This window comes from Asterias amurensis, chromosome 9 (genome assembly GCF_032118995.1).
Source record: "Asterias amurensis chromosome 9, ASM3211899v1".
Classification (NCBI taxonomy): Eukaryota; Metazoa; Echinodermata; class Asteroidea; order Forcipulatida; family Asteriidae; genus Asterias; species Asterias amurensis.
In genome coordinates, this window is record NC_092656.1 from 9,917,764 (window position 1) to 9,932,014 (window position 14,251).

The window sequence follows — 14,251 nt, forward strand, 5'->3', positions numbered from 1 at the left end:
TCATGCACTGTCATTGGTTTAATAATGCGCAGTCCCATCATGCATCACACTCGCACTGCACCATATTATTTATATGCACTGTACGCATAACGTACTTCCTGAACAAGATCCCAGCGGTCCTGGATAGACTGGCCGCTGGGGCCGAGCGAATATCCGTAGTGTTGATTCACCGTAGACAGACGGGGGAGGGAGGGCGGAGTCAGATGCAATTGTGTCCGCCATTTGCAATACTGTCCGCTCCGGACACTTTTGCATATGCAATCGTGTCCGGGGCTATGCAAAAACCGTCCGGCGGACATGTACATGACTGTACATACATGTGCGCGCGTAAGCGAACGTGCATGCACTGAACTTTCGTACATGCAGCGTGAATATTCACGACTTTCACCTATTTAATGATTGCAGCGAATACCCAACGGCCGAACATTTCCCATGTAATTCATGACATGCACTTAGCTTGTAAAAAAAATGTGAACATGTTCCATCGACCAAGGGTGTCTAATTTACTGCAAGGACGGTTCTACACGGGGCGGACAAAACTGCATATGCGTATCCGGGTGGACACAATTGCATTATGCAGCAGCGTCCGGGCGGAAACGATTGCATAATATTATGCAAAAAACGTCCGGCGGACATTATTGCATATGCAATACTGTCCTCCGGATAGTATTGCATAGAGGACTTAATTGCATACGACAGCGGCGCGGGGAGTGAGTGTTGACACAAACATCCTCCGAGGCGCTAGTCCCGTTGCACTAGTAAATTGGAGCACAGAATTTACCACAGAGAGTCCACTAAGACAGTTCCGTGCTTTCCGCATTCGGCTTGGTTCAATTTGAAATGGAAAGTTTTTTCGAAACAATTGGGACGTGGATCGAGACCCACTCCTCCACGTCTCACCATAAGCCTTAAAGCTATAGTGTCGGCTTCCTCCAAGCTAAGGTATGTACAAGGTTTGCCGGGGAGAGCCTTCGTCGAAGAAGCCTTCCTTTTCACCAGAACTGCGATCTCAGGTAAAGGTGCGTCACATTTCGCTTGGACCCATTCATCAAACATAAACTCACCACAAAAAGTCACCAGAATCTATCTGTGTCGTCCCAGTTCTTCTCTACTACTGACTTGCACATGACCATTCACCCAGATCGACCGGAGGAGAAGGCTTGAAGGACTTCCACCAACGATGAGAAGTCAAATAACCATCCCCAACATCCTTGGTGCAGGTGTCCCAGGGAAATTTGTCCACTGGAGATGCTGTCCCCCATAATGGGAAATCCACATTGGCTGAAGGAGGATGTTTCAAAAGAGGGCGCTATCAGAAGTAAATTGTACACAGTTCGCCGTAATGGGGGACAGAATCTCCGGGGGACAGAAACTCCTGCCACACCGCATCAGATCACAAACCTCGCCCAATGAGAACTAAACTTGCATAATACTCGTCACGGCAGTGAGATGTTCCTTTTGACCATATGGTTGCCATACTATTATTGCCTGCCTGGATGACAACACCCGTGCAAAGAGAGAACTAAGCGTTGTCATACTGCAGAGAACTCATCCTGAGATGGAAGGGGGAAGGGTGTCAGATTGATGTGTGACTTGCCGAGGAATTGTCTACACGACTGTAGAACTCCCCATCGTTCTTCGATTAAAGCATTCTGTTCTGGAGAATGACTTAGGCAATGATATGACAAATTTGTCAAATTTACATTGTATAATAATTAATTTTATTTTCAATGTATCAATAAGGATGCTTAAAAAAAATAGAGACATTATTTTCTCATTACATGTTAATTAAAAGGCACCTGGAATTTGTTAAAATTTTTGGAATGTGAGAATTATTTCAAATCGTCTACATAGCACCGAAAACTAGGAAGATTTCAATAGAAATGTATGTATTTTGTACATATAAAACCTATTCTCAACAATAAATTATATTCTACAACTAAAGTAAGTTCATTAGTGGCTAAAGTTTGTACATAAAATTATTTATTCACCACAAGGCAAGGCCCCATTTCATAAGGTAAATCGGAAACAAATTGCTAGGTGAATTTGCTTAGCACATAAACAGGGGTTTGAGTAAAACAAAAAAAATGTAGATTGCATGACATAATCAGATGTACTCTATGTTTGCTTAGCAAGAAACTTTTGTGCTAAGCAATTTGTTCCCTTTTTTAAATTAGGTAAAAGGTGTTTCAATACAGTACACCTGGGCATGTGTCTATTATTTGTGTTTTAACTATTATGGACTTTCCTACACATTGCTTCAAGGATTATATTATAGGGTTGCTACTACTGGCATACCTTCCCAAAGTTAAATGTGTTTGACTGCAAATAACACCAAGTATACCTTGCCACTTCATACTACACGCGAATTGCAAAACCGAAGCAAACCCTTGAGTCACAATAATTGAAAAATAGAGCATTAGGTAATGTTTGCCACACAACTTGCTTCGCATTCGTGTGAAGAATAAACCGGGCTTCAAGCGACTGTGCTTGATGTCTGATACAATGACACTTAAATTTTCTGCTGAACACCTTATAAAACAATGAACTACTGGAGTGGGTGAGCTCAGAACTCCATGATTAGTGGGTACCACGTACCTCATGAAACATCTATGAGTGAAATAAAAATGGGATCGGCTCCCTTTAAAAAGTGCAACTTAGACAAAAATAAAACCTTGCGAAATGGGATTTTCATTGATATTAGTTGTACTAGGCTTCGTGCAACAGGCTTAACATTTGCTGGGGGGATGTTTTCGTGCGTACATGCGTAGGAGTTTGTGTGGGTGTGTTTTCCCAAATTGTCACAAGGCCCCTGGGGAAATCGTTGCCGGGACAAAAGGTGTTAAAATGGGATCCAAATTAATTTTGTGAGGTATTGAAACAGTGGAATTAACCTTTGGCAATACAATGCAAGGAGCTTCTACGAAGTACCCACAACACTAGAGAGGTAGGTCAAAGTATGTGTTTTCTTTTTATCTAGAGAAAACAAACAACAAGATTCTTCATACCTGAAGAATCCTGGTGATGTGTCACTATGTGAGTGAGGTTTGAAGCTCTGAATGGTGTGAATTATAAGAATAAACTTTAAAATAATAGTGAACTTGCAGGTACAACCATGTATTAAAAGTTCTTTTGAGGGAGTGTTAGCTCAGAAAAAAATCTGTTTGGTCTTGACGTTTAGAACAGTACTTTCTGCTTGCTTTAGGAGAAAATACATGGTTGTACCTGCAAGTTTACTGTTAATTATAGTGTTTTCATGTCACTGTGTGGTTTACTGGTTGCTCAGCATAGTGAGGTTGGAATACATTTGAAGACAGCTTCAAGGCTTTGAAGACAGCGTTCTCCTGCAGACGATCAGAGCAATATCAAAACGTTGAGTCGTTAACCGTCGGTTCTTTGCAGAACCACCACTACTCAAAAGAGATATTCACATGGTTCTACCGTAAACCTCTCTTAGCTTCAAGGTACTCTCTTTGACTGGTAAACCAATCCTTCAAAGACCCTTGCAAACGACCAATTTATGTCACTGGTACTCTGACAACGAGAATGCAGCAGCTTGCCTCTCTTTGGGAGTTGCAGCCGACAGGCGGTTTGTACCGCTGCGATTGTTTGATGCCCTCAGTCTACTGTCCATGGAGAGGGTGGGAAGGCGATTCAACCCTGGCCTGTATTGCTGGTTGTTGGCAGAGTCACGAGGTGTTCGATTCCCTACCTGCTGTTCAAGAAACAATACATAAATTGGGTAAAAAGTCAATGTTTGCTTGGTGGTCGTGGGGTTGAGTTGAAAATATAATCTTCATTTTCCACAGTTTAATACAATAAAACCATTTAGGCCTACATCTCTCTACATTTAACATTCTGGTGTATAAGTTATCAAAGTCCACAATGAATGTTTCGTTTTGCCAACAATAACTTTAGAAACCATTTGTGATAAATAAACACCTACCAGGAGCTCCAAAATAGTCAAAAGCAATTCTATGAACTTCATACAAACTGAACCAATGGCAGATTTGTTAAAAACTAACAACTTTTCACAGTTGGAGAATTTTACAATGAAGCAGTAAACAAGACATATTTTGAAATACAATGGTTTTAGGCTATACATTACTTATAATCAATTAAGGGGGTACGCACCCCCACCTTAGATACACCACTACATGTAGGTGTACCTGTTCATTGCCATTTTCCTAAAACCCCCTCCAACCAAATTCCAACTAACTAAAAGAAGTATGTGTTGGAGGGGGGGGGGGGGGATGGACCAGGAGCTGATTTCACAAAGAGCTAAGATTGATCTTGAGGCAGTACAAGACACACAAAATGCCTTATTTGATACACGTACTTGTTATCAATTAAGGGGGTGTGGCACCCCCCCCCCCCCAGAAGCACCATCGTCATTTTCAAAGCCCCCTCCAGCCAACTCCCAACTAAAAGAAGTAGGTTGGGGGGGGGGAGGGATGGACCAGGGGCTGATTTCACAAAGAGCTCAGATTGATCTTTACTGCAAATCAATTGTAGTTGCAAGGTAAGTGATTTCACAATAAAAATCATACTGACAAATTGCGAATGTGCTGAACTTTATTGCTTTGTGAAATTCGGCCCAAGAAGAAGTTCTTTCACTCACCATTTGAGCGCGCATGCTTGCATCAGACTTGGTCCTAGCTAGAGCCTTTCCTCCGAGCCTTTGGTCAACACGTACTGGCACACTGTCTGTGAACATACGATTGAAGTTCCCTTCCCTGTTGCTGAGCTCCATCCGGTATTTGCGGACCTCCCTGCGTAACCTCTCCAGCTCTTCATTTGTTTCCTGTCAACACAACATTAAAAATTGTTTTCCCAACAGTCAGCAAAATAAAATGGCGAGTGTGAAATTCCGAATGTGTTCTTAGATTTAAATTTCAATTCATATTTCAAATTATAGCTGCCATACAAAATTGCTCTTGGTCACGTTCATGAGGATCGAGTGTAGTTTTATTACTATTTTAACATTTAAAAAAAATTCCTGTTCATTTTTTTGCAGGGTCTAGTGGTGGCCATTCTATCCCTCCCACTCACATGTCAGTATGTCAAGGAGGATGATACAAATTATCACAACTAGTGGGGTATTAGGATTAGCTGGTCATTTCCTTTTTACATTTTGTTTTGCAGAGAAACATTTCATTTGTTTTGATTGATGAATTAAGTACTCAAATACAAATTAAAAAAAAAAAATATATTCATACATTTTGAAAGTTTAAAATATAGTCCTATAGTTTGTTGAAACATTTAATCTCCAACTTCTGTAAGTTGTCTTTTCTTATTTTGTATATCCCTATTATTACTTAGTGTAGTGACATTATGCATTTAACAAAACGAAACTAAATATTTGATGACAGAGTTTGGGGACACAACCATTAAACATAAGAATAGTCTTGTAAAGAGGACGGGAAAAATTTACAGGGAGAAGGACTCGAAAGGATTGGGTCAGAAAACAACTAAATAATATAACTAAACAAAATATTTTAAGCATGACAAGAAAGCGAGAAAGAACAAATAATTGCACTATTTTCTAACCATATTTCCAGGTGATCTTGGGGATGTTAGTTGTTGTTGTGGTTGGACATTGAAATCTGCAAGACGTCTACTATCAAGCTCCTTCCTCAGGCTTCTCAGATCCAACTCGAGGTTCTTATTTTTCTGCTGGAGTCGTTCCTTCCCATTACTCGTCTCTAAGAGTTCACCCTTCAACTCCGATATCTGCGAACTAAGGTCCGACTTTATGCGGTCTATTTGAGTTTTGAGTTGGCTGACGATTGCGTCGTTTCCTTCTTGCGTGTTGGTCTGTCTGCCCACCATCTCCCGGTACCTAGAGAGCTCCGCATCTCGAGCCAGGAGCTCCTTGTGAGCAACCTCGAGTTGCTTCTGAAACCGTCCAAGTTCCTCTTCAGTTTTCTCATTCTTCTCATTCGACTCGGCGATTCTTTGAAGTCTCCCAACCTGTTCCCTCAAGAAGTCATTACTTCTTTCTGATTCTTGAGTTTTAATATCAGCAGCGGCAAGTCTCTGTGACAATTCCTTATCCTTCTCTTCGAGGCCCCGTTCTAGTGTCGCCTTGGCGACATCGGCTCTCCTCTGCTCCTCGGTCAGTGCGGTTTTCAACTTCTCCAATTTGGCCCGAGCGTCTGCGATAACGTTGGAGATTTCCTCCTCGTACGCCGCTCGGACGGCCTCAAGTTCTACTTCTCTCTCGTGGTTTTTGACAAAAAGCATGTGGACCACTTGCGTAAGTTCTGCTACCTTCTTACTCATCTTAAACTCGAAGGATTTTCGGGTAAACTTTGTTGCAGCGGCGGCGGAACCGCCGCTGCCGTCCGCCATTTTTGTTGATACTTAGCAACAGCGGATTGTGGGGAGTTATTATTTTTCGACAAGTGAGGGCGCTATTTTAATTGACTGAATACACCTGTTCCAACAACCTCAGCTCATTAAATTTTGGGGCGCGGTCAAAATTCATACCGAACATTTTAATTTGGATCCTGGAAGCCCACTAAAACTCAGAAGATTAGAATAAATGACACCCATCATTTGTTTTTATACTTAGCATAGCAACAGGTTTTTATTATTTTGGACAAGTGAGGGCGCTATTTTAATTGAATGGACACACCTGTTCCCACAACCTTAGCTCATTTTGTGGGCGGGGCGGCCAAAAGAAATTCACCCTGAGCATTGTTTTTCCTTCTTCGTAAAAGATCAGTATAAAAGGTTTCAGCATTTCAATAAATTAGCTTAAATTTATTTCAAGCCATAAAAGATCATAAATCAATGTTACACGGGGGACTCCAATTGGTGCATGGGGGGAATCTCCAAAAAGCAAACTTTCAATAATTTTCATACTGAAGTTCAGTTTGAGTTAAATTCTGCCAGAGACTACAAATCCCCAGTGCAACAATACAGTCCTTCATGTTCCCGTTACCCTTGGTGTACAGAAAAGTAAAACATCTTTATTTACACTGGCAAACAAAACACATGAACATTGAGCATGTTTTCTAACATGTCTAATAAAAGCAAATCACACATCACCAATAAATTTTGTTTTGAAAGAGTCCAGGAAGACAATTCTTTATTAACTTTACACTTCAGTAAAAAATAGAAGATTGCACATTCTTATCATTAGAAATTGTCCTGGGATGCATCTCAAGACATGCAAGATGGACGGATAACCAAATATTTGGTTTTATTACACAGGCACTGGACACGTCTGGTAATTACCGGTACTCAAAATATATATGAGTAAGCAACGGAGAGCTGTAAAAGCATAGCGAGAACTGGCTCCCTCTGAAGAATCTAGTATTTGGCAAAGGTGATTTCTCACATAATTAGTGAAATCTGAGAAAGACTTCAGCACTGAAGCCTTTATTGAAAGTAATCTTTCATTATTTACCTTCATCTTCCATGACCCATTGATCAAGTACGTTATTTTTTGCATGTTTGTTGATGAAGAATACGAGTCTTTGACAATTACCAAACGTGTCCAGTGCATTTAAAGAAAAACAACCTTTTAACGGACTACTAAAATCATGGAAAGCAAAGTATTTGCAAGGGCCACATTGATGAATTAAACATGTTAAATAAGGAAATACTGACATTTCCATAATGGTAAAATAACAGCACTTAGTGGCTTCTTATGAAGCGCTTACTTTGTCACTTAGTGATGCTCATGGCCCTCAATCACAAAGCTACAATGTATGGCACTCAATCACTTAGCCATTCACCACCAGTCAAGAACAGCTTGGATCCTTCCCGCCCAAAATGTGCAGCCCCCTAACGCTATTTTAAGCTCCATCACCACAAGTAGAAGACAACCAGAGTATACTGTTTGGAACGTCCAGACCACACCGGCTCTTTTCAGAGCCAACACTGCCACTAAAGAGATTTATACATGGTTGTACCTACAAGTTTACTATTTATTCATAATTTCTTCCTATTTATCCACATATTGCAAAGTTTTAGGTCATTCATTTAACTCAATAAACGGTCTCCGCTCCTTCAGTTTCCAAGTATGTAATACACCTAGATTAGCAATCAAAAGCCATCACTTTCTTCGAAGGTACCCATTCACCCCTGGTTTAAGAAGAGAACGGAGAAGCAATTCATTGTCTCATCAGGACTATGAGGTCAATGGTGCAGTTTGTATGGACTTTATTCAAACAGTTTTGCTTATTTTGGAGCTCCTGCGATTTTATTTAAGAGTGGTCTTCAAAGTAGTTAATTCCCAGAAGAGAAAGACTCATTTACTAAGTAAAACAATTATTTGTAGAGTTTTTTGTTGTTAAGACCAAATGCATTTTTCATTTAAAAGACCCTTTGATCTTTGGATGGACATGAAAACGAAAACAACAACCATAAACATTAGCACTGAGCTGACGATTTGTAATCAAGCGTCTTGCTGAAGACCAAAAGTGTCATGACTTGGATTCCAAGAATGCCTCAGCAACCAGAACCTTCAGTCTAGTGTACAACACCACTCGACCATGACACTGCAAATCAGGACCGATACTTCACCCTCCAAAGCCTCAAGATATTTATTTCAAAATCGTTGAAGACCGTAAAAAGTATTTCTTCACAGAGTCTTATACACACAAGTATTTTGTTGATTACTTTTTTCATCAACTGTTTCCAATGATGTCTTCCATCATTTGGTCTAATTCGCTGTATTTGGATTTGTCATTAGCGACCCCAATCCCAGAGTCTCTGCCCTCTACTCTGACATCAGAGTAATGTTTACTCGACGCAGCCAACGAGTCAGTATTCTCCGTTGACACTTCCCTAGATAGCTGTTTGCGAATCCTTCGTCTCTGTCGACTGGAGCCGGCGGACGACACCTTGGTACTGCCCGAATCACTATGGTCCGATATTGCCGAGTCTAAACTACTAGCGGACTGTTGTCTGACTTTACCACTCGAAGAGCTCCCAGCAGATCTGACTGTTCTTGTACCTTGACTCGACGAAGACAGTCCTTCATCATCATTGCAAGTGAGTTCATCAGGAATCGATCTATGCTTCCCTGAAGATCCGGTTCTCTCTCTGGCTGATCCAGAAGAGCTACGATGACTTTCTCTACCCTTGGAAGACGAAGCAGAGGACTGCCGCTCTCTCCGTGACGAAGACGCCTCATTCTCACCATCCACAGATTCAACCACTGTCCTCCTCCCAGCACTCTCTGATTTTCCTCGGGATCCACTGGGAGGTCTTGCACTTCCCTTTCTCTGAAGAGCACTTATCATTTTATCCTTCTCCTTTATCGCTTCTTCAAGTTCACAGATTCTTTGGTCCTGGGCACTGAGTTGACTCGACAGCTCCAAGATGACTTTGGTTCGACCATCTTCCCATTCCTCTTCGTCATCCTCAGCAGCTTCCTTCGGCGTCTCCACGATGATGTGATTTCTGGCAGCGGCAGCACTATTCTGCCGGCTTTGGGCGCCAGACACTGCATGTGCTCTGTCAAGACGCTCTGCAAAAGATAAAGAATCAATATTGACTGGTTCTTTACAGGACTGGTAAGGATGAAAAACATTATTGGTTAACTTTAGCCTAAAAGTGAAAGCTTAAAGAATAAGAAGTTCCTACTAGAACCGCTTTGTTCTGTGAAATATCTCTCTCTGAAATGAGGTCAAATTGAAGACTCAGTATCTGAAACCCTAAAAAATGCAACAGCTAATGTCAGTTGTTACAACCAAAATTAAGGACTGAAAACATGCTACATGCTGAAAAGTGTGCATGGTTTGTCACTCTTTTCTCCCGACTCACTCAATGGACTGAGCCAAGATCTTTGCAGGCTTGTTATTTCATGTAATTATGGTTGATCACACAAAACAATAACAAGTTGTTGAACCAGAGGGGGTGCTGTTGCATATATAATTAAACTCTTAGCAATTTTAAACCTGTTGGTTACGGAAAATGCATTAGTAGTGGCTCTACAGGAAAGTTGAGGGAAGTACACTGCAAAGGATCATCTGCTTTAAATTACAAGCAGGGTGTCGCATAAACAAAAATTCCCTCCTGCTCAACCCATCTAATACCCTGATCTTACCAACGAGTTTAGCATTCTCTTCCTGCAGTTTCCCGATTTCATCTTTGAGACTGTACATCTTTAGTCCCGCCTCTTGTCTCGCTTCCGCCAACTCCGTCTGTGCACTACGGAGCCTCTTCTTCAGTTTTATACGCTTGGGTAAACAAAAAATCACATAAAAAATCTAATTAAATTTTCAACACTTCTACCTGTAAATTTATAGTAAATTTATAGCAAACTGGAGGTCAGGCCTGGTAATTTGTTCTTGTAACATGTGTAAGGGCAGATGGTTTTGCCCAATTTAAGAACATCTGTATTAATGGGGAATTATAACTTTCTCTTGTACAAATAGTGTCAAATAAAGGGGCACCAAGGCAATAATAAGGGGTATGCAGGCTATTGCCTCCATGAAGTTTCAGAGGCCAAGGAGTTGAATAGCACATTTAATCCAGGGCATTATAGTGAAATGGTACTTGTGTTTTATTGAACCTTTTCAAAGATAAGATGTGCAGCTTTTGTTCAGAAGAACATTAAATCATTTTTCATTATTATATTGTTTTACTCCATGCTGATTTAAAACATCCCTAATGATGTGACTTTCAATAGTTTTCATAATAAATAGAATTTTGCATTATTTGTATTCTTGTGCTAGAAAAAAATATATGTATTGGACTCTCTTACCATTTTCGCAAGATCTTCTACCAGACTCCTAATCTGCTGTTCATGTTTTTCAATGGTCTGTAAATATAAACAAATTAATAATAGCTTAGGCAATCATAATATTTATAATAATAATAATAATAATAATAATAATAATAATAACTGTATTTATAGAGCGCCTTTTCCAAACGATACAAAGCGCTAGGGATAGTGCAATCAAAAACCAAAAAGAGAACAATGAATAATGAGCAAAAATACATTAAGTGACAGAATCAAAAACACATTACCGGTTAAACAGAAATTGCGTAGTTTTCTTTTAACTTTGCGAACTACCACGGTCGGCCATTTACGGGAGTCACAAATTTGACTCCCATAAATGGCCTACCGTGTTAGTCGACAAGGTAAAAGGAAAACCATGCAATTTTGAGGCATGTCTGTGTGGATCATTGTATACAGTATTCTGCTTTTACAACATCTTTCTACCCATCTGCATTTTATAACGGTTAAAAACGCTTTTCAAATACCAACTCGACCAATCCAAGGCAACGTGTTCCTTTAAACCCAGCCACCAGGGTGTAGTCATAAAGGTACTTGGTATGAGTGCTTGTAATCGCGTTTCATAAACAAACAAGTTTTTTAAAAAGTCATGATTTCTCACTTGATTTTGGTCGTCGACTGTCTCAGAATACTCCCTCTCGGCCTCAGGTGAAGTCTGGTCTTTCATTTCTTCAATTTGTTGCTCAAGCCCCGATACCCGATCAAGGAGGTCAAAGTTGGCACCCTCCACCTCCGCCATCTTAAAAACAAAAATAAACAATAATCATGAATAACTAAACAAGTCTGTGAAAAGAGTTTACAAAGAACTTTGCAATTCTATGTATACATACAACTTTATTAATCATTTAGAACAAAATTAACATAAATGAAACTTGGTAGCACACAAAACTTTGTACTTTCTTTGTTTTTTTCAATGGAACTTCAAATAAAGACCCAGGAGGAAATCTTCTATTCAGCAGAAAAGTTCATGGCCTTCACTCTGATTCAGACAGTACACTCCTGGCAGTTCCGAAGGTGCATTCTGACGCTGACGATTGTGTGTTTTAAGCACAATGTCCCACGCGTTTTGAACTGTCTCCCTCATTAAATCAGTCCTGCTGTGTCACCGAAATTTTTCAAGAAAATCTGAAAACTTTCCTATTCAATGGTTGTTTGCTCAGGACCCAGGCCTGATACTTCATGGGGGGCAAGGAAGGTGATTGCCTTCATGCCCCCGGGTCATTGCCTTGGTGCCCTTGAAATGCTCCAGTAGAAAGTTACAATTTCCTCATACATGTAGGGTGCCCTTTACCGAGGAAAAATGCCTTGGTGCCCTTCACCTTTTTAAAATGAAGCATACATGCCTGTTTGCACCAAAATGTACAAGTACCCAACGTAAAGGCCCGGTCCCACTGCAGCGATAACGATAATGATAACGACGCAAAGAGAACGCATTCCATTGGTTATTCTGCGTGGAGCAATTCGACCAATCGAATGCTTTCTCTTTGCGACGTTGTCGTTATCGTTATCGCTGCAGTTGGACCGGGCCTTTAGAGTGCCTGTTATTGTTAATATTTATAATTATTATTGACTGTCTGTACCTGCTGCTCCAGCAGCTTGGCTTGGGCCTCGGCAGTTTCAGCTTTCTGTTCAGCATGGTGGAAGAGTTCCTTGTACTCATCAACTTGCTGCTCTAGAAGTTCAGCCTAGTTATCAAAAAAAAAGAAAACATACCATAATAGATAATATTATTTTTATACCCTTACGCTGTATGATCAGTGCTTCCAGAGTACTATGGAGAGGGAAACCACACACGAAAACAAAGCAATTGAACATAGAAATTCTAATAGCCCCTTTTCTGGCTTGTCATGGCCGAGCGATCTAGTTCACCGCACCCAAGCTCTGGCGTTGTAAGCAGCAGGTGGTGGGTTCGAATCCAAGTCATGACACTTGTACCCTTGACTTGAGCAAGGCACTGTAGCAAAGTTGATTTAAAAAAAAGTTGGAAAGGTAGTGCAAGCTGCTCTACCAACCAGGCTCCTAGTGGATGATACCCATGCCTACATCCTTACGAACTGTGAAGGGGGTAAACCAGTCTCAACCCGATGAGTAGGTTGTACCGAGCCCCTGGTGACAGTTGATTTGGGTTGATAGCACAAATCAGTGAATGTAGCTCTCACCTTGAAGTGGCTGTCTGGCTTTGTGAGATGGGCAATACCTCATAACCCCCCCACCCCCTCCCCCCGCAAAAAAAAAAAAAAACAGATTTACAAAATCTTAACCTTCTTCCTGATATGGTCATAGAGGATGGAGACCAGATGTTTACAATTATCGCAACAAAGGGTACAGCCTGAAAAAAATTGTTTTTCTGCAAAACTCAACTTTGAAGGAGTACTGCTACTGGTGGTGGTAGGCCTACCTTTGTTTTACTTGTGTTTAGATTCTCAACGATGCACCCATCAGAATTAGACCTTGTCCAACTGTGGAGGTGAAAGAGTTTATTTTGAATGTTAGCACAAAACTTCAAAAATCAAACTAAAAAGCAATTGTTTTGCTAATGCCAAATACATCTTTACGACTTTAGCAGTTTCAAATTAATATCACCACACTGACAAAAAGAGGCTTGCATCAAAGAATTAAATTAAAAGACTTAGTTAGAAACATTTAATTAATTTAGAGCGCTAAATAAAATTAAACAAAACAATTGTTTTGCATTCGGATTTTAAATTTGTATACAATACAATCCATGATTTCCCACAGCCAACATTCTAGTAGTAGTAACTCTGTCATGTCCTGTTTACGAAATACAACATCTTTCTATTATTATATACAAAATTTAAATTACTATTCTTTCTATTTATTAACGTGGTGAATATTTTTGTGTTAATTAAAATTAAATAAATAGGCCCTAGTTAATACTGATGATACTGAAAAATACTGATTATTAATTATTATTAATATTAAAATGCATATAATATAAATCAGAAGAGGATGCTCAAAGTTCACTGCTTACCCGAGGTTGGTTGGTAAAGATTCCCCGGGCCTCTCGCCGGCCCGTGCTGGTTCCTCTGAATTCCTGGCCCGATTCTTTTTCTTGCCACTCGGCGGTCTATCGTTGATGCCCTGACCTGCCTGATTTATCGTTAGTTTTTTCACGTTCGTGCTCGCTCCATGCCCCATTTGAGCCCTAATCAATGCTGTGCATATATTGTGCATATATCACAGTATATATTTGTTATCTAAAAACTCAATTACAAACACATGGGGTGATTTTAACAGTAATTTCATTGAAATAACACATTTTAGTACGAAAGTTAGCGGTTTAGCGGTCAAAAAAGTTAAATGGCGGCCCCCATCGTTTCTTTGACAACCTGGCTCGTCCGTAGTAGTGGTTAAATTGATTGTTTCAATCAACGCATATAAATAAAAAAGTAAAGTAAATTGTTTCAAAATTAATAAATATATTCTATACTTTTGTAATTAGCGATTAAATTTACTTTAAAAATTTGT

The 14,251-nt window shown here is 40.1% G+C and overlaps 2 protein-coding genes across 3 annotated transcripts; both read right to left on the minus strand.

The window, feature by feature from the left end:
* Positions 1-1,739: 1,739 nt before the first annotated feature.
* LOC139942277 (uncharacterized) lies at positions 1,740-6,354 on the minus strand. 2 transcript variants are annotated; one of them, XM_071939077.1, is made up of 3 exons: positions 5,551-6,354; positions 4,622-4,804; positions 1,740-3,712 (listed from the first exon to the last, which is right to left on the minus strand). In XM_071939077.1, exons 1-3 carry the CDS (start codon positions 6,352-6,354, stop codon positions 3,524-3,526), a joined length of 1,176 nt encoding a protein of 391 aa, XP_071795178.1. In that variant the 3' UTR covers positions 1,740-3,523. The 2 variants fall into 2 exon arrangements, with proteins under 2 accessions (XP_071795178.1, XP_071795177.1); XM_071939076.1 differs by having other exon boundaries at positions 1,740-3,715.
* Positions 6,355-7,092: 738 nt separating this feature from the next.
* On the minus strand, positions 7,093-14,075 carry LOC139941551 (uncharacterized). Its single transcript, XM_071938104.1, has 7 exons — positions 13,755-14,075; positions 13,161-13,221; positions 12,343-12,447; positions 11,364-11,501; positions 10,727-10,783; positions 10,067-10,199; positions 7,093-9,487 (listed from the first exon to the last, which is right to left on the minus strand). The coding sequence occupies exons 1-7, from the start codon at positions 13,955-13,957 to the stop codon at positions 8,643-8,645; spliced, it is 1,542 nt and encodes a 513-aa protein (XP_071794205.1). The 5' UTR covers positions 13,958-14,075; the 3' UTR covers positions 7,093-8,642.
* Positions 14,076-14,251: the final 176 nt, after the last annotated feature.